At 48.9% G+C, this 21,551-nt stretch overlaps 2 protein-coding genes and 1 long non-coding RNA gene across 15 annotated transcripts in view; 2 read left to right on the forward strand and 1 right to left on the reverse strand.

Moving 5' to 3' along the window:
• LARP1 (La ribonucleoprotein 1, translational regulator) overlaps positions 1–6,010 on the forward strand; it is a 43,153-nt gene extending 37,143 nt beyond the window's left edge. For all 6 annotated transcript variants that reach the window (XM_072023324.1, XM_038186506.2, XM_072023326.1 and 3 more), the window contains one exon: positions 301–6,010. In XM_072023324.1, the coding sequence (XP_071879425.1) occupies positions 301–522 (222 nt within the window). In that variant the 3' untranslated portion in view covers positions 523–6,010. The remainder of the gene's footprint in view (positions 1–300) is intronic.
• FAXDC2 (fatty acid hydroxylase domain containing 2) lies at positions 4,791–21,540 on the reverse strand. 6 transcript variants are annotated; one of them, XM_038186511.2, is made up of 12 exons: positions 21,357–21,540; positions 18,165–18,711; positions 17,937–17,968; positions 15,123–15,187; positions 14,640–14,687; positions 11,775–11,866; positions 11,569–11,672; positions 10,710–10,831; positions 10,174–10,379; positions 9,379–9,484; positions 8,172–8,338; positions 4,791–7,007 (listed from the first exon to the last, which is right to left on the reverse strand). In XM_038186511.2, the coding sequence occupies exons 5-12, from the start codon at positions 14,685–14,687 to the stop codon at positions 6,851–6,853; spliced, it is 1,002 nt and encodes a 333-aa protein (XP_038042439.2). In that variant the 5' UTR covers positions 15,123–15,187; positions 17,937–17,968; positions 18,165–18,711; positions 21,357–21,540; the 3' UTR covers positions 4,791–6,850. The 6 variants fall into 6 exon arrangements, with proteins under 6 accessions (XP_038042439.2, XP_038042438.2, XP_038042437.2 ...); XM_038186510.2 differs by having other exon boundaries at positions 17,937–18,054; XM_038186509.2 differs by lacking the exon at positions 17,937–17,968.
• On the forward strand, positions 7,033–17,745 carry LOC113845165 (uncharacterized). 3 transcript variants are annotated; one of them, XR_005269370.2, is made up of 5 exons: positions 7,033–7,195; positions 7,505–7,563; positions 11,735–11,868; positions 12,506–12,698; positions 17,607–17,745. It is a non-coding gene; the product is annotated as an uncharacterized lncRNA (long non-coding RNA). The 3 variants fall into 3 exon arrangements; XR_011803366.1 differs by lacking the exon at positions 7,033–7,195 and adding an exon at positions 7,207–7,422; XR_011803365.1 differs by lacking the exon at positions 7,033–7,195 and having other exon boundaries at positions 7,207–7,563.
• Positions 21,541–21,551: the final 11 nt, after the last annotated feature.

A 21,551-nucleotide genomic window follows, 5' to 3' on the forward strand; every position in this document is an offset into this window, starting at 1 on the left:
CTCATGCAGACTTCGGCTCCCAGACTTCTGCATCGTGCCCCTTTTGTGGAGGAGGGAGGTGCCTAAGAGCAAGGTGTCCCCCTTGTGCTTTCTTGGAAGGCTGGCTGCCAGCAAATCTGGCAGTGGGAGATGTGGAGAGGAGGGGCAGCTGTCCCAGTCCTGTGTGCGTGGGGTGGGCACGCGTGATCCCTGTGGGCTAGAGAGGCTGCAGACAGGCTTGCAGCAGGGCTGCCTTCTAATCCGGGGGGAGGAAATGCGTTTTGAGGCGGCTGTGCTGATACTGGGGTGCTTCCATTCCAGCCACCCATGGGAGAGGAAGGTGGACACAAGAGATACCCGACGACATCGGGGGGAGACGGCAGGAAGCGCTACCCATCCCAGTCTTCCAGCAAAACGGTCAGCCAGTGCCCAGCCAGCCAAGCCCACGCCTCGCCCAGCCAGCCTGCACAAGAGGATGCCAAAAACCTGAGCCAGCAAGTCCCTGCCCCTGCAGCCGCAGAATTGCAGACAGTGGGGAAGTAGAGGGGCTGCAGCTTCTGCTTCCCTCGGGGAGACGGGGTGGGGTGGTGGGGGACTGGCTCGGAGAAGGGGAGCCCCGAGGGGTGGGACAGGAAGGGAGTTGGAATGTGGGTGCCCAGGAATAGGCTGCTGGGGAGAAACTTCAACGCACACGATTTTTTTTCTCTTGTGGCTGGAAAGCAAAGACGATCCGCATCTAAAACACCGTTTTGCTATTACAAACCTGACCAGAGCCAGACCTACCCCCACCAGGCCCACCCTCTGCTTTTCTTTACTGCCCCCCTTCCCTCTCGTGCACACACTCATGTCTTAGTGTCTTTAAAAAAAAATATGTTCTGGCTGGGTTGGAAAGGGGAAATTTTTTTATTATTATATATATATATCAAGTTTTAAATTATTGCTAGAAGTTTGTCCAGATTTACCAAAACAAGTCTGCTCTCTGCGGCCCCGACGACTCCCCTCTGTGTCCCCCCCCTCGGACCGCTGGCAGCCCGATCAGGAAGCTCGGAGGAGCGAGGTTCCCCGCCGGGGACCGAAGCCGCAGCGCGTCGTGGTGCTGCGGAGCCTCTGATCTCCATGACCCCGCCGGCGGCTCCCCTTCCACTCACGGCGCTGCCTCGGGACCGACCACCGCAGAAGGAACGCGTCCTCTTCGTCCTCCCCGTCCCTCCTCCTCCTCCTCCCTGGTGTCTTCGTCTTCATCCTTCCCCGGGGTCTGGCTCTCCCTCCACCCGCCTCTCCCTTCCATCACGGACGTTTTGAAGCAACCAAAGGACCTTTGCCAAGGATGGGTTTGTTCTGACTCCTTCCTGCGAGGATGGCTTTTGGGGGGGGCCAGCAGGCGCCAGGACTCGAGCCTGCATGGACAGTGCGCCTCCCCGGGGCTGCTCGTCGCACGCAAAGACAGGACTTTGCCGAAGGAGGCTTTCTCTTCCTTTTCCCTTGGAAAAATGAAACAACCAAGAAAAAAAACAACACATAACCCCCCCCCTAAAACAACAAAAAAAAACTTTGAAAAGACACATCTCCTTTTGCTTTCTTCCTTGGAAATATTAATTGAAGAAAAAAAGACAAAACAAAAAAAAAAACACAAAAAAAATACAAAAAAGAAAAAAGAAAACAACAACAAAAAAACAAAACAAAAAAAAAGTTGCCTTACGGTGGAGCTGGAACAGGGAGGCTCGCTGGCTTCCTGCACCCCGGGGTGTGCTGGGTGCTCTCCCTGCCTGCCCAGAGACTCCTCACGGCCCCGCTGCCGAGCTTCCCCGCGGCCTCTCCTCCGCCCCGCACTCGCTCGGACCTCGCTCAGCTGCACCCTGCTGTGGAGAACCCCCCCAGCTGGCCCTGCTCCTGCAGGGGAAGGTGCTGAGGGCTGTCAAACCCAAGACTCGTGCTCGGGCCGTAGCTGAAGCCGCTCCGTTGTGTATATACCGTTGTAGCATCCTCCCCGCCACGGTGACTGCGTTCGGGGCCTTGGGGGGGCGAGCAGGGACATCCAGCGGGCACCCTGGGGACTCCTTGCCCTGTCTGTAGCCTGATGAATGGCGCTGCTCCTGTGGCTGGGGCGCTGCTCGTGGGACTCGCTGCGGGGACCTCTTGCCTGGGGTTCATCGCACGTCTCGTCTCAGCGGGAGGCTGCGCTGAGCCCTCCGAGGGCTGTGACAACGCCCTGCTGCTGCCCCTTGCTCGGCTGAGGCGAGGGGGTGCTCACAGAGCTGCTGCGCCGTGTCCTGGGCTCCTCCGTGTGGCACCAGGGGGGCTTCGGCCGGCAAATCCCTCTTGAGCTGTGCTCCCCCAAAAGCGCGTGGCTGAGGGGGCGAGTTCCAGGCTGAAATCTGTGCCCAGGGTCCAGAAGCAGCGCTGGGAGGTTGTGTGCCTGCTGTGAGGGTGGAAGCCCCTCTTCAGCGAGCTGTGCTGGCCTTGCTGCTGCTGCTGTGCTGGCTCCTGGGTTGGGATGTGTGCTTTGCAGCTGGCTCGGTCGTGGCTCCGGCGTGCTGGCCTCATGTACCGCGAGCGTGCTTCTGTGCATGGGGGCTACTGGAAGATGCAGCTCGTCGCGTTACCCTCGGCAAAATCCAAAGCTGGTAACGAACAGCATCTTCCTCGAGTATCCGCTTGATACAGTGCTGCAGCTGGTAGCTGGAGGAAGGAGTCATCCCTCCAGGGCTGCCTCCGTACGGCTGCAGGGCTGGTGGACAAGAGCAGCTGGGAGCACAACTCGGGGTGCTGAGCACGGGCACGTTGGCCAGAGCGGCCAACGGGGAGCCGGAGGTCAGGGGTGGCTGCGGATGCTTGCTGGGCCCTGTTATCACCTTCCCAAACTGCCTCTGCACCGAGCAGGTGGGAAGGGAGAGGAGCGGGGCTGGGCCGCGTGGAGCAGCTTCGTGACCTGCTGCTAGTAACTGAAAGCACAGCTTGGGTTTGAGCGAGGCTGGGTAGCTGCTACTTTGCCATTTCCTCCTAGTGTGATCCCGTTCTGGTCCGTCTGCCCCTACCACGCCATCCCGCGGCTCGGTACCGCTCGGAGGCCCCGTTCAGGGCACGAAGGTGCCCAAGCCATCGGCGTGCTCCAAATCCGCAGCAGCGCTCTGGGGCCTCGGAGCGGTACCCGGCCCGGGCTGGCGAGTAATGTCTGTACAGCGCTGCGGCCTTGACTGTTACCTCCAAATTTCTCTTCTCTTGTGAGCCGGAGTCAGATTTGTCACGTTACGGACCTGGCAGGGTTCGGCCCTGATTTGGGAAGGAGGCGCCTCGGAGGCTGAAGCCGGGGGTTGGCCAAGGGCGTTGGAGATGTTTTGCTGGTTGTTGGCAAGTGGAAGCGGGTTCGAATGTGCCACAGGTGGTCCTTGCTGCTGTGTTCCCTGTATTCCTCTCGTTGGTGCGTGTTCTCTTTGGAAGCCGGTGGTCTGCTTGTGAGCAGGAAACGAAATAGGAAAGGAGGAGAAGCGAGCTCCTGCTGCGGAGCTGTTCCTTGTGGAGCAGGCTGGGGAATTGCCGGGGTGGTAGAGAAGGCTGAGGAACGTCCCAGAGAATTTCCCAAATCCTGAATTGATTTTAAATTATTCTTCCTTTAATTTCGAAGGCCGAGACTGTGTAGTCTAGGCACAGAAGACCTTTCCCCCCCCCTCATAGTCAGTGGTTTGTTGCATCAGTGTGGCTGAGGGCCCTGGGGAGCGGCGCTGCCGGCCGGGTTTGTGTGCCAGCGGCCTGGGTGAGCGGCCACGTGCTGCCGTGCGCCTTGCTCTGCCCTCTGTGGGACAGCAGCGGCTGCAGGGAGCCACGGGGAGGTGGAAAGAAGGGAAAGAAGCAGCCCCAGGCGGCTGTAGCTGGCTCCCGGGGCGGCAGGGCCTGCAGGCCGCCACCGAGCAGGGCTGCGGTGCCCGCCAGGCCCAGCCCCACACAGGGCTGGCTCCGTGAGCCCCATGGCACGTGGACACCTTGTGGGGTTGGGACTGCTGTGCTGTGGTCATGGATGGGTTGTGGGGCTGCATGAGGTGTTTGGCCTCCCTCACAAAACGTGCCGGTGCCACACATCGGGCAGCACACGCCGCTTGCCGCACTGCGCCCCCAGGGAAGGCGGGCAGCTGTCCGGAGAGGGGTTTGCTTTCGAGGAAGCTTTGCCCTCCAGCTGAGGAAGGAGTTTGGCCTTGCTTTTAGCTTGGATGCTTCGCCACAATCATATTTCATGATTATTATTATTATTTTTTTTTAATTTTAATGGCCTGGATGATCAGGCATGCTTATTGCCGGGACTGCAACGCCGCTCGTGGTGGCAGCACCAGGCTGGTGCCCAGCCCCCAGCACGGCCGGAGGGAGCCATGGCTGCTGGTGCAAAGTTTGGGGCAGCCAGGGGAGTGTGTCCTGTCTCCTCCTGGCTGCTGTGTGAGCCCTCTCCTCGCCGAGGTCCTGTACATCCACCCCCCTTCGGGGCCCAGGCACCTGGGACAGGTCCAGACCTCTTGTGCGGGTCAGTGGTGGAGGTGGGTGGTGCGTTTCAGAGGAGGCTTCGTTGCTTAGCCACGCTCATTTGAAAAAGGAAAAAAAAATAATAATAATGCTGCTGATGCTCCATTTGCTTGTCTGTCCTGCTCCCTGCTGTGTCCCTCGGACCCCTCCCCGTCGGCAGCCTTGCCCTGCAGCCCCTGGGTTCCCTTGAGTTTTGGCAACTGCTCGTTTTGCTTCGGCCGGGTCGCCCGTACTGCCCGGGGTGAGGCGTTAACCTTGGTGTCCTGCCACGTGTCTGCACGCTCAGCATCGTGGTGCGGAGGGGGCCTTTTAGCTGTTAATGCCTTTCCAGTTATTTTAACAAAAGGAAAAAAAAAAAAAAAGGAAAAAAAAAAAGGAAAACTGTAAATGTAGCAAGCTGTGTTTGCAATGCTTCTTTTCTCCTGTCTCTCCTCTGAGACTGGTTATGTCACTTTGTCACTGTTTTGAAATGGATGCTAGGCTCTTCTTCAGAGAGGGTTGCTACACTTGATGTTAAATGCCTCACTGACTTAACTTTTTTTTTTTCCTCTAAATGAAAATTCTCATCTCAGTGGCGTGGAGTGGGTGGATGGATGGAGGGCAGTGTTTCAATGAGTAGTTTACAGTTTCACTTTCTGCAGACACTTGAACATAGGACCGATGTATCTGTGACAAGCACATCCCCTCGGTGGGAAGCTCCAGAAGAGCGTGGACCGGCCCGGGTGCCAGCCACCCCCTTGCAGTGCTCGGGCTAACCCCAGAGTCCCCCTGCTGTCCCTCTGGCTCCCTCTCCTGTCCCCATCTCCACCACGTCAGCCCCGCACGTGGGCTGGCGGGGACGGTGACACCCATGCCGGGATGGGGTTTGGCAGCCCTTGGTCCCCCCCGAGCTTCGTGTGCCTGCAGGGACGGCAGCCACCCCGCTCCCCCTTCCTCTCCCAGCCTGGCCCACTCCTGTTGGGGTTGGAAATCCTCAGATCTGTGACTCGGAAGCAAGCACTGGTGGCGGTGTGCTCCGAGCTGCTCGGGCGGTGTGGGTTAGAGCTCGGCCTTCGGTAGCTCGCCTGGAGCAACAGGGGTGATGGTTCGATGTGCTGGCCCTTCTCAAACTGTGTGTGTCCCAACCTCAGCCTTCTGTTCCCAAAACTAGAAAGTGTGTGCAACCTTCTTCAGCTGCATTTATCGTAGAGACAAACTTAAAATGACTCATCACAGACCATTTATCACTTGGGAGGAAAATCTTGTTAATATGGCCCGCTGTACATGATCCATCTTCTGTCGATAGTACATAATCTTTGACCCATGTGCTAGGATCATCATCACATATAAAAGGAAAAGAGACAAATGTAAAATACTTGAATGAGAGCTTGTATTATAACATTAATATTATTCAGAGTATCTGCTTTCTAGGCTGATGTGATTCATTATTCTAGTAATGCTTTAGTCCTTTGTAATTTGTGGTAATTATGCTTTTTCCTTTTTAATACAAAAAAAAATGTATAAAAATAAAAACTTCAAAAGACAATGCAGTCTGGGCTGTCTGTTCTGCTAACTGATGTGCCCTCCCCAGAGGGCTGTGGGTTGGACGGCCGGGCTGGGTCGATGCAGGTGCAGTTGAAGGAACTGGAGGAGGGTGGAGGAAGAGACTTGGCTTCCATGGGCTGACAGCAGGTAAGTGCAGAGCAGGTCAGCTCTACAAAAAACTTTGCAGCATATCTTGATTTTTATTGTATAGGTACTTGTGGATCTGCATAAAGGGGTGAGTGCTGTTTGTGTTGGTTTGTGGAGTGGCCATGAGGACGAGACAGCCCCAACCTCAGATGCACTTCTATCTTGCATAATGAAAAACTGCTGAGGGCAAATCAGGCCTGTGTGCGTATGGAAGGGAGTATTTCTAGAGCCGTGGCTTCACTGACTTTTTGTAAGGCCCACATGCGAGGCCGTCTGAGGTTGGGTAACACTAAGTCTCAGAGGAACGGTGGTTGTAATTCCTACAGTATGTAGCCGTAGTGATCTTGCTGGTATGTCTACACAATGCTGCTGAAAGAGGCCAAAATGTGATCTGTGTTATAACCTTAATGAGGATTCAGTAACCCCCCAAACCATGTGGCTTATGTGCAGGCGGCTAAAACCAAGAATCAATACAAGTTTAAAAATAGCTTTCTAGAGCAGTTTTTTCACGCTTTAGGTAGAAAATAACAGGCGGTGACTGTGGTCATCTCAAGTCGCATGTTTCAGTTCAGTTTTGGGAACTGTTACTCGTGCCCAGTAACTTGTTTCCCAATTAAGGTACTGTTTGGCATGAATTGTCCCCAGCTCTCCTTGTCGCTGGGCTCTGCAAGAATGCAGGCTGCAGGGTTGGAGGTCACTCTGCCCTCTTGGGTGTCTCTGGGATGCTTTCTGAGAGAGGTGTGAGGCTGAGGAGGACCCTGTGCCTCTCGTAGGCTTTGGTTTGTCTGAACACCGTGTCTGTTCCATGCAGGTAATCCAGCACTCCGAGGACACCATAACACTGGTTGAACCTGGAAACCAAACAGAATAAACAGCACTGGAAGTAACTGAGGTTACCTTGCCCTTCCTATTTCTATCTTCTTTCAGGGCCCTGATAAGCCATCCGTGTGATTGCTGCTGCTGTACCAATTTTCCTCGCAGCCCTAATGAAACCTGGGTGAAATCTATGCAGCTTCCCTCCTGCTGCTTCGTTATCCAGGTACGGTGACACCGAACAACAGCCGTCCCTGCACACAGCAGCTCAGAGCTGTGGGAGCAGTGGGGCAGCCACCTTGCCATGTCTGTGCATCCAGCCCAGGCTGCCCAGAGACGTGGAGCTGACGTGCTTCCAGCACTGCAGATGCTGGCACAGCTCTGCCCAGACAGCAGCTGAGCTCTGCGGCGATCTGTGTCCTGACATGAGCCGAGCTGCAGAGGAAATGACTGGTAACAAGAACTGGCTCCATGTTCTGGGTGTTGCCCTGCGCTTAGGTTGCAACAGAACGATCCCCATTTTCTATTTCTGCAGGAGAAGCAAATTGTGTTCGAAGAAGTACGGCAGATGGGGACAACTCTTCCACGATTTTGGTATGTTTCCCTGAACAGCCTACTGAAACAATACTCCTGTGTAAAAGGGGGCTGGGAGTCTTTGCCAGGAAGGGTTAATTGAGATTGTTTGTGCAAGGTGTTATCTGATCACTGTTGCTAATCCCTGTGTATAGGAAAGGGACAGACAGGGAGGCTCCTGCAGCAGATTTGGTTTTGCTATGTGATTTGTCCTTGCTGCCTTGAATCTAGATCATATGCAGTGTCTTTTGGGCTTCCAGGAAGAGCCTTGCGGAGAACTGTCTCTGCACTTGTGCTGGGGGAAGTCCAGCACTGTCTGCTTCCCTCCCATGTCACTTTGGGAAACCTGAACCACCCAGCCTCAGCTGTGCGTTTGTGCTTTGGAGGTCTCCAAGTCAGCTGATGGAGAAGCATAGAAGTCAGCGAGGTGGCTGGCAGTCGGGTGGGAAGTCAGCAGGAGCCCGGTGAGACCAAAGCTCTGTTTAACTGCTTTGAGAACTGATTTTGGTCTGCCAGCAGGTGAGCTGCACAGGCTTCTCTGCTTATACACGAATCATGCTCCAAAAGGAGCTTTGCCTGTCGGCAGTGACAGGGTGCAGGAAGGAGGGGGAAGGGGAGCAGGGACCTACTTGAGGTGGTGGAAGTCGTGGAACTCCGGCGATGGCAGGAAGGGCAGGTGGTAGCCGCAGTGCGAAATGCTGGTTGTTATAAGAGCAAGGGAGAACCACGCTGCGATTGAAACAATGTGGGACCCCATGATCATCGGGCCAGTCATGACAGGCAGCGTGTTGGAGAGCTGGAAATGAGAAGCAAACTGCCTTGTTAATGGGTCCACAACAAGCAGGTTCTCGCCTAGGAGCCAAATTGTTTCGCTGGGGTGCATTAGTTCTCTGCAAACAGCATAAAGGGCATATCCCTCTGCAAACATCTTGCTAAAAGTACATAATTAGCACCAAAGAAATAATTTTGCTCTGAGTCAACTTAGTTTTACTCACTCTGAAACGTAGTCACAGTACAAGCTCCCCAAACTAGTAGTAAAACTTGGACATGAGAGCAAACGAGGGGCGTGAGGGCAGCATGGTTCTAGTACCTCACCCTGGAGTCAGAGGTGAGAATTTCAGCAGCTTCTGGGAAAAAAGCTGAAGCTGCTCTAGGGAAACCTAGCTGTAAAGGGGCACTGGCCTGTGGACGTTTGCAGACAAGAGTAGTGGTGTGGTGATCCCAGCTGCAGCACTTCACTGTGTCCTACCAGTGCTACTGGTAGCTGCTATGGCCCAGACGAGGCTTACTGCACCGATGGGGCTCAGCTTGACTCCTGGATTTAACAAGCTCCTCTGCTACCCAAAGGCTGCCAGTTAGGGAGATTCACAGAGCTGGAGCTGCAACCCAGTCCTGTTATTAACAGGAGGTGGTATTTAGAGGTATTTAGAGGAATCTTCTGAAGGCGGGATGCGTTTTTATGAGAAGTCTTGGCTGGAGCAAGGCTGGGAGACACTCAAGGGGGGTTTGCAAGCACTGACTCCAGCCACCAGCATGAAAATAATGATAGAATTGAGTCCATGCAGTAACCTAGCCTGTGTAAATATTACGTTTCTTGCTGAAAGCACAATCTGTGCTCCCAGCTCTTTCTCTACTCTTAAAGCTAATAGAGTCTGGTATAAACAGGCACTGCAATACTTCCACAGCCAGGCTTCTTGGAAATGCAGTTTAGCTTCCTCTTCTCAGAAAGAAGATTCTAAGGAAGCATTTGCTTTTTGTCTCTTACCACTCCTCTTCCTCCCATGGAACTCGCACTCCACGCAGGAAGTGGAAGGTGACCATGAGGAGATCACTTACTATGTGCTCTAATGGGTGAGCGTAAATGGAGACCACACCAATGGGGGCTGTCCATTCGTGGTGCTTCTTGTGAATGTGCTTGTACAGGAGGGGCAGATGAACAAGCCTAAGTAGAGAAAACAGAAATATAGGTTTTGAGCCCCCTAAGAAAGGAACATAGAGTAATGTAACAACTTTTCCTTGGGCCGGTCTCATGTCTCCTCTTGAAAATGGGTTTTAGAACAGCTGGGAGTGAGTGCAGGACTCCTGGCTTCTCTCTTTCTTCATCATTAAGTCCTCGTTCAATGGATTCAATGTCTGTTGGTTGATGTTGAACTTAGGTTCAAGTACATCCCATAAATCCAAGTCTCTGAAAGACTGATTCACTCAAACCTTCCCCTTAGGGAAAGACTCACTGTATTTTTTGCTGTTTTGACTTTTCCTACTGGCAACTATTAGAGAAAGAATAGTAAGTGGCCATCCTTTTTTTTTCTTTTGTGCCTGTGTCCAAATGCTTTTTTTTTTTTTAACAGCTTTTGTATAAAGCTATCTGTTTACTTTATTCCTGAATCTCTAACCTGTTCCACATTTGTAGTTTTTATCCATTTCTGCTTACTGTAGCAGCATTGCAGCAGCCAAGCCTCATGTAGTAAGGATGTTCCCTAGTATAGGAACTTATAAGTAAGCTCCAGGACCTACATCTTTCCATACAAATACAAGGTTGTTGGAAGAGGGACTGTTGCTGTTTCCAGAGATGGGTATAACCTTAAAGGCAGAGGGGCAAACCACTGAGTCCCGTTCCAGTGCTCAGCTCACCTGTGTGAATAATAGAAGAGAATTTCCTCAGTTATGGTAAAGATGCTCAGCTCGACAAGAAACCACTGGAAGGTGGGTAATTCCTTGCTGAAGGTGTTGCCCCACCATTTCATGACATGGAACATAGGCACAAGCATGGGCAAGGAGATAAAGAACTGATTAAACAGCGCTGTGTAGATGGCTTGTCGCAATTTTTTTGTGTCCACCTGCAAAAAAGAAGTCAGGATTTGAGGCTACATCAGAAGCACTGGGTCCTTGATTAGGAACAATAAAGAGCTTTTAGATTTGTAGGATGCTTTTGTATTAGTTAGTTTAGGGGTCAACTTTTTAACAAGCAGTCTATCAAGATCTGATCCGTAGCCTAATTACAAGAACATTTTTTCTCTCTGCCGTGGATATACAAGACTCAGCTTGACTCTCCTTGAATCCTATCTGGTTGGAAGAGAAAACCATAACTGGTTCTTCTCCCCTCTCCTAACCTAAGAGACTCCAGGAAGTGTTTAGCCAGCAGAAGAGGCACAGTGACAATTACTTACAGGATCATTCTTGCCCAGCTGAATGCGATACCGAGTAATGAAAGTTGGCTTTCCTGTTACATCAGCCACCATAAGGATTCCATTGAAGCACCAGAAGGCAAGGGCAGGAACCAACGCAGCCCCTGTGACATGAGGAAAGGTCAGAGATGTGTGAATACATTGAGAGCTGTGGCTAAATCAGAAAAAAGATACAGTGGATTAGTATCCAGAGGACGTTGCTTGGACCTAAGTATACCAGGTGCATAATCCCTGCCCTGTGATGCTTTAAAATGGAATATGGGTAGGTTCTGGCACCCAAGTAAGATCTAGGGAATGGTGAGGTTAAACTGCACAAATACCCCATAGGCTAAAACCTGCCACAACACGCTAAGAAAAGATTTTTCTAGGAGGTTGGGGAACCTCTGTCACGAGTTATTTTTAAATACACATTAGATAAGATCAAGTTGATTCCTGGGACCTTGCAAAATCCCTACCGAGCCTGTTCACCAACTGCTAATCACAGACAGAGAAGGGTTGTACACTACGGCGAGCGTAAAATTTACTAATTTAACTTTAATTTTCAGTAATTAGTTCTACTGAGTCATTCATTTCTCACAGGAGCAGAGAGTATGTTTACACAGGGAAGCCGTTCTGTACTTTCAGAAGCAGCAAAAAGATCAGGTTTTTAATCCCTGTAGTAGGTCTAATGAGGAGCCACTCCAGAGGTGGCACCGTTGCACTGTCACTTACAGCTGGCTTTGAAGCCTACATGTGCTTTTCAGCAGGGAAAGCAGGCTGTTTGGGATGGAACATCCACGTCCCATTTTAAATACAATACGTGCCCTTGTACAGCAAAGGGTTGTTAATCTGAGTAACTCACCAAAGAGGAAGAGTGACCATTCCTTTCCCTCAAACCGGTTGTAAAGATTTAGCCATGCTGTTTGCCAGAAATTGCCTGAGGTCTCCCAGATCTTCTGTACATACCTGTGGGAGTAAATGTTGTTAGTGACTTATCTTTTCACAACGTGCTTATCCCCTCTCCACAGAAATGCTTCTCCTCAAGCCCCTTTGTTCTAACAATCTCACCAAGAAGCAGAGTTCATGAAGGCAGTGAATATGAGCAGGCCTGTACCAAGGACCATGGCAGAGGTCTTCACGGCATCCCAGAGCTTCTCTTCCTGTGAGCAAGCAACAAGAGTAATTAAGTATATGCTGCGGGGCCCCGTGCTAGGCTTTCTGGTATTTGAAATGCGTGGTTAGAGGCGGTCCCATGGTGGTCTGTTTTGCTTTACAGATTCTAAAGAACGCGGTAACCGGGCTGTTCTGGGATAGTGTGTGTAACTGGGGGGGAGAGTTCACCCACGTCCACCTGATGTCTTCACAGAGCCCTGAAGTGTCACTGACATGGAATTTCTCTGGTGTAATCAAAGGGAGAGGATGGGCCACTGATCTTTCCCTCCCCATTTTTATTGGGTATATTTCTGAGTACCTGGAGGACTGTAATGTAAAGGGCTTCTGGATAACTCAGAACAGTAGCAATGGAAGACCTGGGGGTAAGGAACCGGGCTCCATCTCTACATTTCCCTCACTCTGCCAATTTATTCTCCCTCCCAGTATCCAATATGCTATCCTCCAGCAGTAATGAAGAACTGTTATGGTCAGGTGATCTGATTAATAGCTCCAGTTAATTCAGAACCACTTCTTTCAACTTTTTTCTTAGCTTTGAAGAGTGCTTCTGAAGAAGCTTAGCCTTTTTTTTTTTTTTTTCCCTCTAACTGTAACAGAGGTCTAACAGAGGATAATACTTTGCCTTGCAGATACAGCCCATCGCAGATACAATTTGATTCTAGTACTGGGAGTACGACTTGTCTAGAAGGTACCATGTGTGATCTGTACAGAATAACTGCCCTATAACAAGAAGTTAAAATACACAACTTCAGAGAAGTAGGAAGTTCACTACATTTCTGTTCTCAGTCATGGAAGTGTTACCTACTAAACAAATATCCCCATGTAAGTATAATGGCACCTGTGGTGTTAACAGGACTCCTAGGACAGTAAGGATTTTAACCACACAAAGCAATCAGACCAGTGTGACTTTTTGATTCTAGGAATAAGAATATTCAAAAAGCAGTATTTGATATATTTGAACAATTAAATATGCAAAAATGATTATCAATTATATGACAAATATATAATTAAGTGTCTTAACATAGCCCAGATTGGTTGTGCAGTTCAGAAATCTTAGTTTGAGTCTTCTTGGGTGAATACACATTATATTTATCTGCAGGATGATTTAAAAAAATAAATAATAATTCTAAAATACTATAGCGTAATAACCAGCTAGTGTTTTGTTCTGTCCTTCCTGGTTTTTTTCAACTGTGTTGTTTAGCTGCAAAAGCAGACTGGAGTAAAAATAGTATGATTCATAGTTGCTGTCCTGTTTGTCTCCTGTCAGAGAGGCCAAATGAGAGACAGCTCACTAATGCATACTAATGCATGTTGAATGCAGGTGTGTGTAGGGCAATGCAATACAGGGAAACCCTCTCGACATAGCTTTCAGTGTGAAGAGTTTTTTTAAGATTCTGTAACAGCTACAGAATATTAATCATTGCCCAGAACTTGTCAGCAGTGTTTATCTGTCCCAGGACAGAACTTTGCTCATTAGCACTGAAACTTTCCTCATTAAAACAAACATTTGTTCCTATCGTTTCAGTTTTTATCACATTAGCAACTGGGAAGAAAGTAATTTACAGGACTCCTGCCCTACAGCTTCATGTTTGTGAACCTTGTAGGCTTGTATTTGAAGCAATACAATCAGTTGCCAGCATTATGGCTGGGTGTACTCAACTGAAAATGCAGGGCTGGTGAAAGAGCCATCTATTCCAGCTTCAGATAGTACATGCTCAATTTTGGGCTGGAGGTTTGCCCTCAAGTTTCAGACTTCCAGTTGTATCCGTGTTACGCCTAATGTATACTGATATAAGATAAGAATTTCTTAATATTTAAACCCTGGAATATCATCTAGGTATTCTTTAGAAAGAAATATTAAAAGCTATAAACATTTCTGAGCCTTTTAACAGAATTGTATCATTTAAATCCTTCTTTTTCATAGGATGACAAAAGAATATACCAAAGAAAAACTTTGAAGTCAGAATTTTTAGTTAGACCAAATAATATTTCAGATTCTTTAGCATCCTCCAGCCAGAAGATCTCAAATAATTTCAAATATTAATAACTTCTAATACACACCAGAGACCATGTATGCCCTGCTTTAAGACAGTAGCCACTGCTCTGCAATCTTTAAGCAATTTTAAAAGCCATTTGGACAGAAACTGTCTTGTTTTGAGACTGCTTTTATTGCATGTGAGGAAGTGATTACGTGAATGAAGCCCACACAGTATAATTACATGAGCTGTAGAAGCAGAGAAGTTTACATTAAAAAAAAATCTTGTTCATCAGGTCCAAGTGCTAACACCCTGTTTCTCTTCATGCCAGCGGCTCTGGCACAGTGGTTTCCAAATTCTGCTCCACTGATCGCCTGAGACGTTGCCCTTAAAGGGCTTATACAAGGTGACAAATTCCTTAAGTGCAGAGCAGGGTTGCTGCCTGCAAGGTAAAAAAGAAGCTGCACCAGCTGCGAAAGACTCTGCTCAGCTGGCCCACCACACTGGGCCTGGTTAGGTAGCAGAGCTGCTGGCTACAGCAGAGAGTTGTGGTCTCCTGCCATACAAGCAGAGGTAACAGGCCCTTCACCACATAGTGCTGTAGCCACGGTGCACTGGAAGTGAAAAAATGTGAAAATGTTGCTGTAGTGATGAGCGATGAACTCCTAGTTGTGTTAAAGCAATTTGAGCGTTGTCTGTCACTTCTCTTGGGAGGTTATTCAACACATCCAGCTTTCCAAAGCGCCTGCATAACGCTTCCTTTAAAAGGTGAACTTTGAGTCTTTACCTGTTTCTGCTGTGCAGCCATGGTGGAGTATCCAGAGTCTCTCTTCATCTGAAATAAGAAGTGATACAAGTGAACTTTGTACAGCTGGAGGGTGGAAGAACACAATGCTGACCGTAGCAAATCACTTCAAGCTCAGTTGCAAAACTGTACAATAGTAACCCTCTATGCTCTGTCCCTCCTTCATTTTTGTCCATGGCACAAAACCGAGCTCTTTAAGTCTTACAGCCCCCACATCTCCCATATTTCCCGATGTGTATTAGTATTTTATGAACAGAACACATCAAGTCTAATAGTGTAAGTGACAGCTTACTGAGGACTGCAGAATTTAATCTATTTTGCTTTTCATAGTTGGAAGAATATTCAAACACAGGCATGCTGTGTTACCTAAGGTAACAAAGGAAAGTGGAGAGAAGGTACAAAGGCACCTGTCTAAGGTACAATGAAAATCAGAAAATGATCATTAGACAGATGATATTCTATTACCTTTACGATGATAGCAGGCCTCCTGGGAGCGCTCCTCTTGCAGCTTGTCAGAAGGGGGGAATGCACTGCCAAAAAGAAACCATCACAGGAGCAGAGGGATTAGTGATAGCTTTCTGGGTACAGCCTTCCAAATGCAGTTCTGTTTATTTACAAGCATTTCCAGCTTTGTTTCCCTACAACATGCTAGTGTGCAGGTCAATGGGCAGGAGACAGAAAAATTGGACACTTTCTTCCTGCTTGGGTTCCTGCTTACTCATGGACAGAAAAAGGTGAGGCCTTTTCTGCTTACTACTGATGTTAAACAGTTCTGGGAAGACAAAAGAAATCAGACAAAAAGTGATTTGACACTGGAAACCACAAGCCCCAACTCCCAGCCCTCTATGTCAACACTAGGGTTGCAAATACTCCAAGGGGAAATGCTAAATTTTGGTAGCAACCTTAAAACAAACAACTTCATGTTGTCTCTCTTTGCCAATAAATAAAAAAATAAATAAATGGGTGAGAGGTGCTATTGCTTAAAATCAGAATGTGTTAGGGAAGTCCCCATGTCCTAGTACATCTCGTCATTCCCCAGATTGAGAGCTCCTCTATTAGACTTTGTGAGCTACTAGAGTCAGTCTTTGAGATCTTTTTTGTGTTTTTTCCCCATTATATCTAGTTTCCCAGCCACAATCTTACTAATAAAATATCGTGGGACTCTAACATATCTGATGAAGAATGCCTAAGAGTTACAGTAACAAGCAACCTGCTAGTCTGAATAGAGCAGGGTAAATAATTTGCCACCGGACAAACTGAGCTTATCTTCATTTGCAAAGACCTCCTGATCATGATGAAGCAGTCTGTTATGCAATGTGCAGTGTGTTCCCATCTTGTCACACAGGTCTTCTCGGTGCAGGTGTGCCTGCCGTCTCTATGAAAACACTGCTAATAGTTGTAATAAGTCAAATAATCCATTACTTTTTGGGCACCTTGCTCTATTCCAGACCCTGTTTTAACACTCCTTATTCTTCAAGGATGCTCTACCTCACTACTTAAAATCACAACATCAGTTGGAAATAACTTCTCGACCCCTTGGTCCAACCCCTTGCTCAGCATGGGGCCAAGTCCAAAGTTAGATCAGGTTGATTGGAGCCTTGAACTGTTGACCTTTGAGTACATACATGGAGATGCTACAGCTTCTCCAAGAAATATGTTGCAGTGTTTGACTACCTTTACTGTAATTTTTTTCCTAATATCTCATCAGAATTTCCCCCGTTATAACTTGCATCCCTCATCCTTTTGTTGTGCACCTCCCTGTCTTCCCTACAACCACCCAGCAGGGAGCTGAAAACAGCACTGAATTATTCTGCTACAGCAGTACAGAAAATAGTATTGGCCATAGTTATCTGTGATAAAAGAGATTATTCTACTCCTAGATAATCTCGTAATAGACGTTAGATCTTAGAGAGGTAGATATCTCAGTTACTATTTGCAGCACCATACAGCAGTGCTGATTCAATCCCTGCTGAATCTTTGCATGTCAAAGGCTAAAGAGCAGAGCACAGGTGAGAGCGTGACTCTGCTTTGAGTTCCTGGGAAGAGAAAGAGCCAGTGCTTGACCGAGTCTCACATGGTGTGAGTTTGGAAGGAGTTAAAATTGTAATTGCATTTCTAGTCCTCCTCCTTTTTAAAATAATCAGATTATGATAGAAGTCTTTGTTGGGCAAAGCCTTCTAGTTTGAAACATATTTGCTTAACCTTCCTCTCCCCCAAATCTCAGTCAGCTACCTTTACTGTCACATTTACAGAATAAATTTTATGTTACTTATATTAAAACAAGACAAATTTTGATGGACCATATCTTTCCCCAGCATCTCATTGCCTACCCCCTTTTTCGCTGGATAATATCTTTTCTGATTCAGAATACACCAAGTACATAAACAAAAGCATTCATATCACCACGGCTGTTTCAGCAAACAAAAAAAATCCTTCCAAGTACTTGGCACTGATCTCTTTTGGCATATTACACAGCCCCGAAGCAAACAGCGAGGACCTCAGCTGCCTGCAGTTATTTGCTAGCATTAGATAGAACTGGTGCTATGTAAAATAAAGGCTCTGTTTATTTTTTTTCAATCTAGTTAACACAAAATCTGATCAAACCAAATTCTAAATCCTGCAGTAAATGTAATTGTTTTTCTGATCATGCTCTTAATGGCAAAAGGGAAACAGGCACCAGCCAGTAAAGAATTCCAATACAAACCTTTTTTTAATTGCCATGTATTTTATCATTTCTCCAGCAACTGTGTATCAGATCTGCTTTCACTGTATTTTCCATTTCAACTATCAGAAAAGGCTAGTTTGTCTAAGTCATGTTTTAAAATCCATAAAATAATCTGGAATAAAATAAACAGTTACACAGCTTTAATAAAGGAACTGCCATACTTTTTACATCTGTTTTAAAGTTTACATTATTATTCAAGTCCCATCTTTGCTGTCCCCTTACAGTTCCTGCTGCCCAGATAGTCCCAAGCTGAGACTGCACAAGCGCCTGCTTCTCCTTGTACTGTACCCAGTCTCCTATTGCATCGCATCCTTCTGACACCAGCTAAGTCCTGCTGCTGTCAGGTACAGCTGGATAACTGTCTGCAGTGATGGAGTGGCTGCCAACCCCGTTGTTTGGTATTTTTTTCCTTCCTGCTTGAAACTTCTACTTTAGAACTTCATTGGAATCAAGCTTTGTAGTACATAGACAGTGGAAATGTTGCCCGGGAGAAATAAGAGTATGACTGTGAAAGTACAGAACCTATAGAGAGGAGAAAAGTAAGGACAACCTACCTGGTCACCCCTGAAGTTGCATATCAGCCACACTGTATGGAGAGAGACAAGACTAGATGTGTCTGGTGGGGCTCCTACTGTGCCAAGCAGTGCACAGATTTGAAGGCAACTACAGTTCCTATTTTAAATGTACATATGACATTGCCTTTTAATTATTTCTTCAGAGTTTCAATCATATATTTTCCAGCCACTATGCCCCTGAGCTCTGGCTGCCCGCTCTTTGCTTACCTCCTGCTAAGTGTAGCCTAGGAGAGGTCCTTTGTGTTTATCCAGAGCCCAGAGTTCAACTCCTCACCTTTCACTACTGCTGCGGAAACTTTATGAGGGTTTAGGCAAAGGAGTCGGGGGTGTGTTTCCAGGCAGGAGTTGGCTGTCCCCTCCCAGACAAGTCATGTGAAGCCAGGGCCATGTCACTGGCAGTACTGGCAGCGTTCCCTGTGCATGTGCACATGCTGTCATTCGGTTAAGCATTCAGAATACATCTCTGCAGGTAAGGGTTTTTCACCAAGAGATAATGACCGTGTCTGAGAATAAAGAAGGCAGCTACACCTTAAAAATAAATAGTTTTTGCAATGCCCTAACTCATGTTTTAGGCACAAAATAGCTAATGCCAGTGCAACTGAATGAGTCAAAGGTGTATTTGTTAAAAGCATAAGGGTTATTGCGGATCGTGGCCAAAAACAGCAGTCCAAGATTTCGTTGTGTTGGCCTAACTACAGATTTCACCATGAGTTGCTGCATAGTGTCTTCAGGCAGTTGCAGGTACTGGTTCTATCTGTAAGGATGAGACGCAAATAGGTTAGAATGTGCTTGGGCTCAGTTGTGTTTAAATATGCTTACAGACCATAAAGTCTGTAATTACAGTATTGCAAGATGTAATTTGCAGTAGTATTTGTCTTTATTATGCAGATGTGGCCCTAATCTACTACTTATCTAATATACAGTGTCCTATTATGAGCTAAACTCTGAGAATCATGGAATCATTAAGGTCGGAAAAGACCTCCAAGATCATCTAGTCCAACCGAAGAAGTGAGGGTGTTACTGGACATATGGTACCAGATTTATTTTTCCACTCAAGGAAAGACAAGGACCATCTCCTCTCCCTCACGGTTAGCTTTGCATGGCCATACATGTGTGAAGCAATATATGTTGTTGTAAGCAGCATCTCAAGCTAGCAGTAGTTAATGCTGCATAGCACAATAGTAGATCTGCAAGCACGAATAGTGGTGGTGCCTAGTTGTCTCTGCCTGACTTCTTCCACCTACCATTATATCTATATTTTTATCAATTAACTTTTTCTTGAAGGAATATTCCTGAACTCCCCCCTCTCAACCAGTGCTGTGTGTCATCAGTATGGTACACTTTTGCTGCTGTTTCATTTCAGATTTAGAAGCTTTGCTGTTTTTATCGCCACTTTCTCTTGACTCATAGCATCAATTCCCTGGTGGGGAGTTTTTTTAGTTCTCAGCTGTTGCTACTAATTGTTATTTACTGTAGACAGCAGACTCAACAGGGAGCAACGCAATTCCTCCAAACTATTTGCACATGTACCGAGGAGGAAGTGGGAAATGGCACCTCAGGAGAGTGAACGCTGTCCCGTCCTTTTTTTGGACTTGATCTTGCACTGGGAGGGCTGTTCATCCAATATGCTAAAGACTGTGATAAGCCCGTGAATTTCACAGCCCTCAGTGTTCTTTTTTAACCTCTGTTCAATTCAGACACGGGTTATATCTGAAAGATTTATGCCCAGTAGTAACAGACAGATTAGAGCATTAGTCATAAGGATGTAAACTTCATTTACCTGCTGCTGCAAGTCTGGGTCTAGTGCAGGTCAGCAGTAACCTGAAAGCTGCTTCTGTTGGTTAGCCTGGGCCCTAAACTGGTACCGTCACCAGAAACCCTCCAGTTAATGCAATCCCTGCCAAAGCTCAGCTCTGAGGAACACACAAAGTTCTGATTTTCTCTTAGTAGAAACGCTTTTTTGATCAGACACTTCATAAAATAACTTCTCTGTGTTAAAGGTGATAACTTTCTGCCAATTTAGCATGTTGCGTGACTTGCACAACCTGAGTGAAGTTCTGAGCTGAGGAGGCAAAATGGGAACTATCGCCTACAGAGATAAACGTGGCATCAAAACACAGCTCAGAAGATGCTGACAGCATCAAGGTCGCTTGATAGAGAGCAGCGTCCAGAAAAAACCCTCTCCTTTTACATCTATGTTTCTGCTGAGGCATGAATGCTAAATCTGGGAGACTGAACTGTGCCTGGAGTGCGAGAGATACCAAGATTTATGTATTTTTTCCAGGTACTTTTATTTATCTGATTGGTAAGCAGGCAGCTGAGTCAGTGAAGGCTTCCAGCTGACCCCGAAGGGTGGGCAGAAGTAATTCTGCAGCACTATGAGGAATATAACCTGTTTTTAACAGATGCAACCCTGCCCGGGGAGGCTGGCAGCCTGAGGGTGAGGCAATCCAACGGCAGCGCTGTGACCAGAGAACCTTCCACATCAATCACGGATCTGCCATCAGCCCGCAAGGCAGCGGTGCTGGCGGCTGCGTGACACCAGAAGCCGTGTCGGGCCGTTTTGGGGAAGTTTTGGTGTTAATGGGACTTAAATAACGTGTCTGGGGCAGAAGCAGCTGAGCGCTGCCACACGGGGCCGGAACAGAGACCGCTGAGGCGAGGCGGAGCTGGCAGGGCAGGGTCGGGCCGGGTGACAAAGGCCCGCAGCTCCCCCCCCCACCCGCAGCCTTTGGACTCGCCCAAGCTCCGCGCTCTGTGAGCGCTGGGCGAGTCCATCGCCTGCCTGAGGGGGAGGAGCCGCGGCATCCCCTCAGCCCAAGGGCAGCGGCTTTGCGCATGCGCACAGCTCCCCGCGCGGCGCTCCTCCCTCCCAACTCCCCTCCCCTACAGGCGTGCGCGCGGCGGGCGCGCGGCACAGGGCACGTTGCGGCGCGCGCGCGCCCGCTCCCCTCGGCTTTCCCCAGCGCTTCTCGCGAGACCCGGCGGCAGGGCGAGGCGGAAATCCCGCCTTAAAGCCCCGGCGGGAGGCCCTGAGTGCGCCTGCGCGGGGCGCCACAGGCCCGGCCCCGGCTTCCGGGCAGGTAGCGGCGGGGGGAGGGGGAAGGGGGGGGCTGGGACCCCTCAGGGACCCCTCAGGGACCCCTCGGAGCCCCCCGGCCCTGCCCGAGCTCCCCGCAGCCCCCCCGGGCCTGTCCCGGGAGCTTCCCCCCGGGGCCGGGCGGGTGGCGCGGGGCCGCCCCGAGGCGCTCCCGGGGCCGTAACCGGGCTGTGGGGGCGGCAGGGCCCGGTTGGGGCCCGGCTCTGCCTCAGGGTGAGGCCGGGCCTCGCCCAGCGGCCTGCCGGGTGCCTCAGCCCGGGGTGGGTTGGGGTGAGGGGCTCCGGGAGCTGCGCTGTTACCTGTGTCCCCCGCAGCTTCTCCTTCGCCGTGTCTGCAGGCTCCTAAAACCCCCCAAATCCTCTAATAAACTTCACGCGGGCTGTCGGGAGGTGCAAACAGAGCCGTGAGCTGCTCTGCCGGATCGCTGCTTCCTTCACGTAGATCTTTGTTCACGTAAAACACCGTTTCTTCTTCCTATTTAGCACAGCACACTG

This window comes from Anas platyrhynchos, chromosome 14 (genome assembly GCF_047663525.1).
Source record: "Anas platyrhynchos isolate ZD024472 breed Pekin duck chromosome 14, IASCAAS_PekinDuck_T2T, whole genome shotgun sequence".
NCBI classification, from domain to species: Eukaryota; Metazoa; Chordata; class Aves; order Anseriformes; family Anatidae; genus Anas; species Anas platyrhynchos.

Coding starts and splice junctions, on each gene's coding strand:
- FAXDC2 (XM_038186509.2), bottom strand. CDS start 14,687: ATGAAGAGAGACTCTGGATACTCCACCATGGCTGCACAGCAGAAACAG. Junction 11,867..14,639: donor TGGCTGCACAGCAGAAACAG/GTAAAGACTCAA, acceptor GCTTGCTCACAG/GAAGAGAAGCTCTGGGATGC. Junction 11,673..11,774: donor TTCATGAACTCTGCTTCTTG/GTGAGATTGTTA, acceptor TTACTCCCACAG/GTATGTACAGAAGATCTGGG.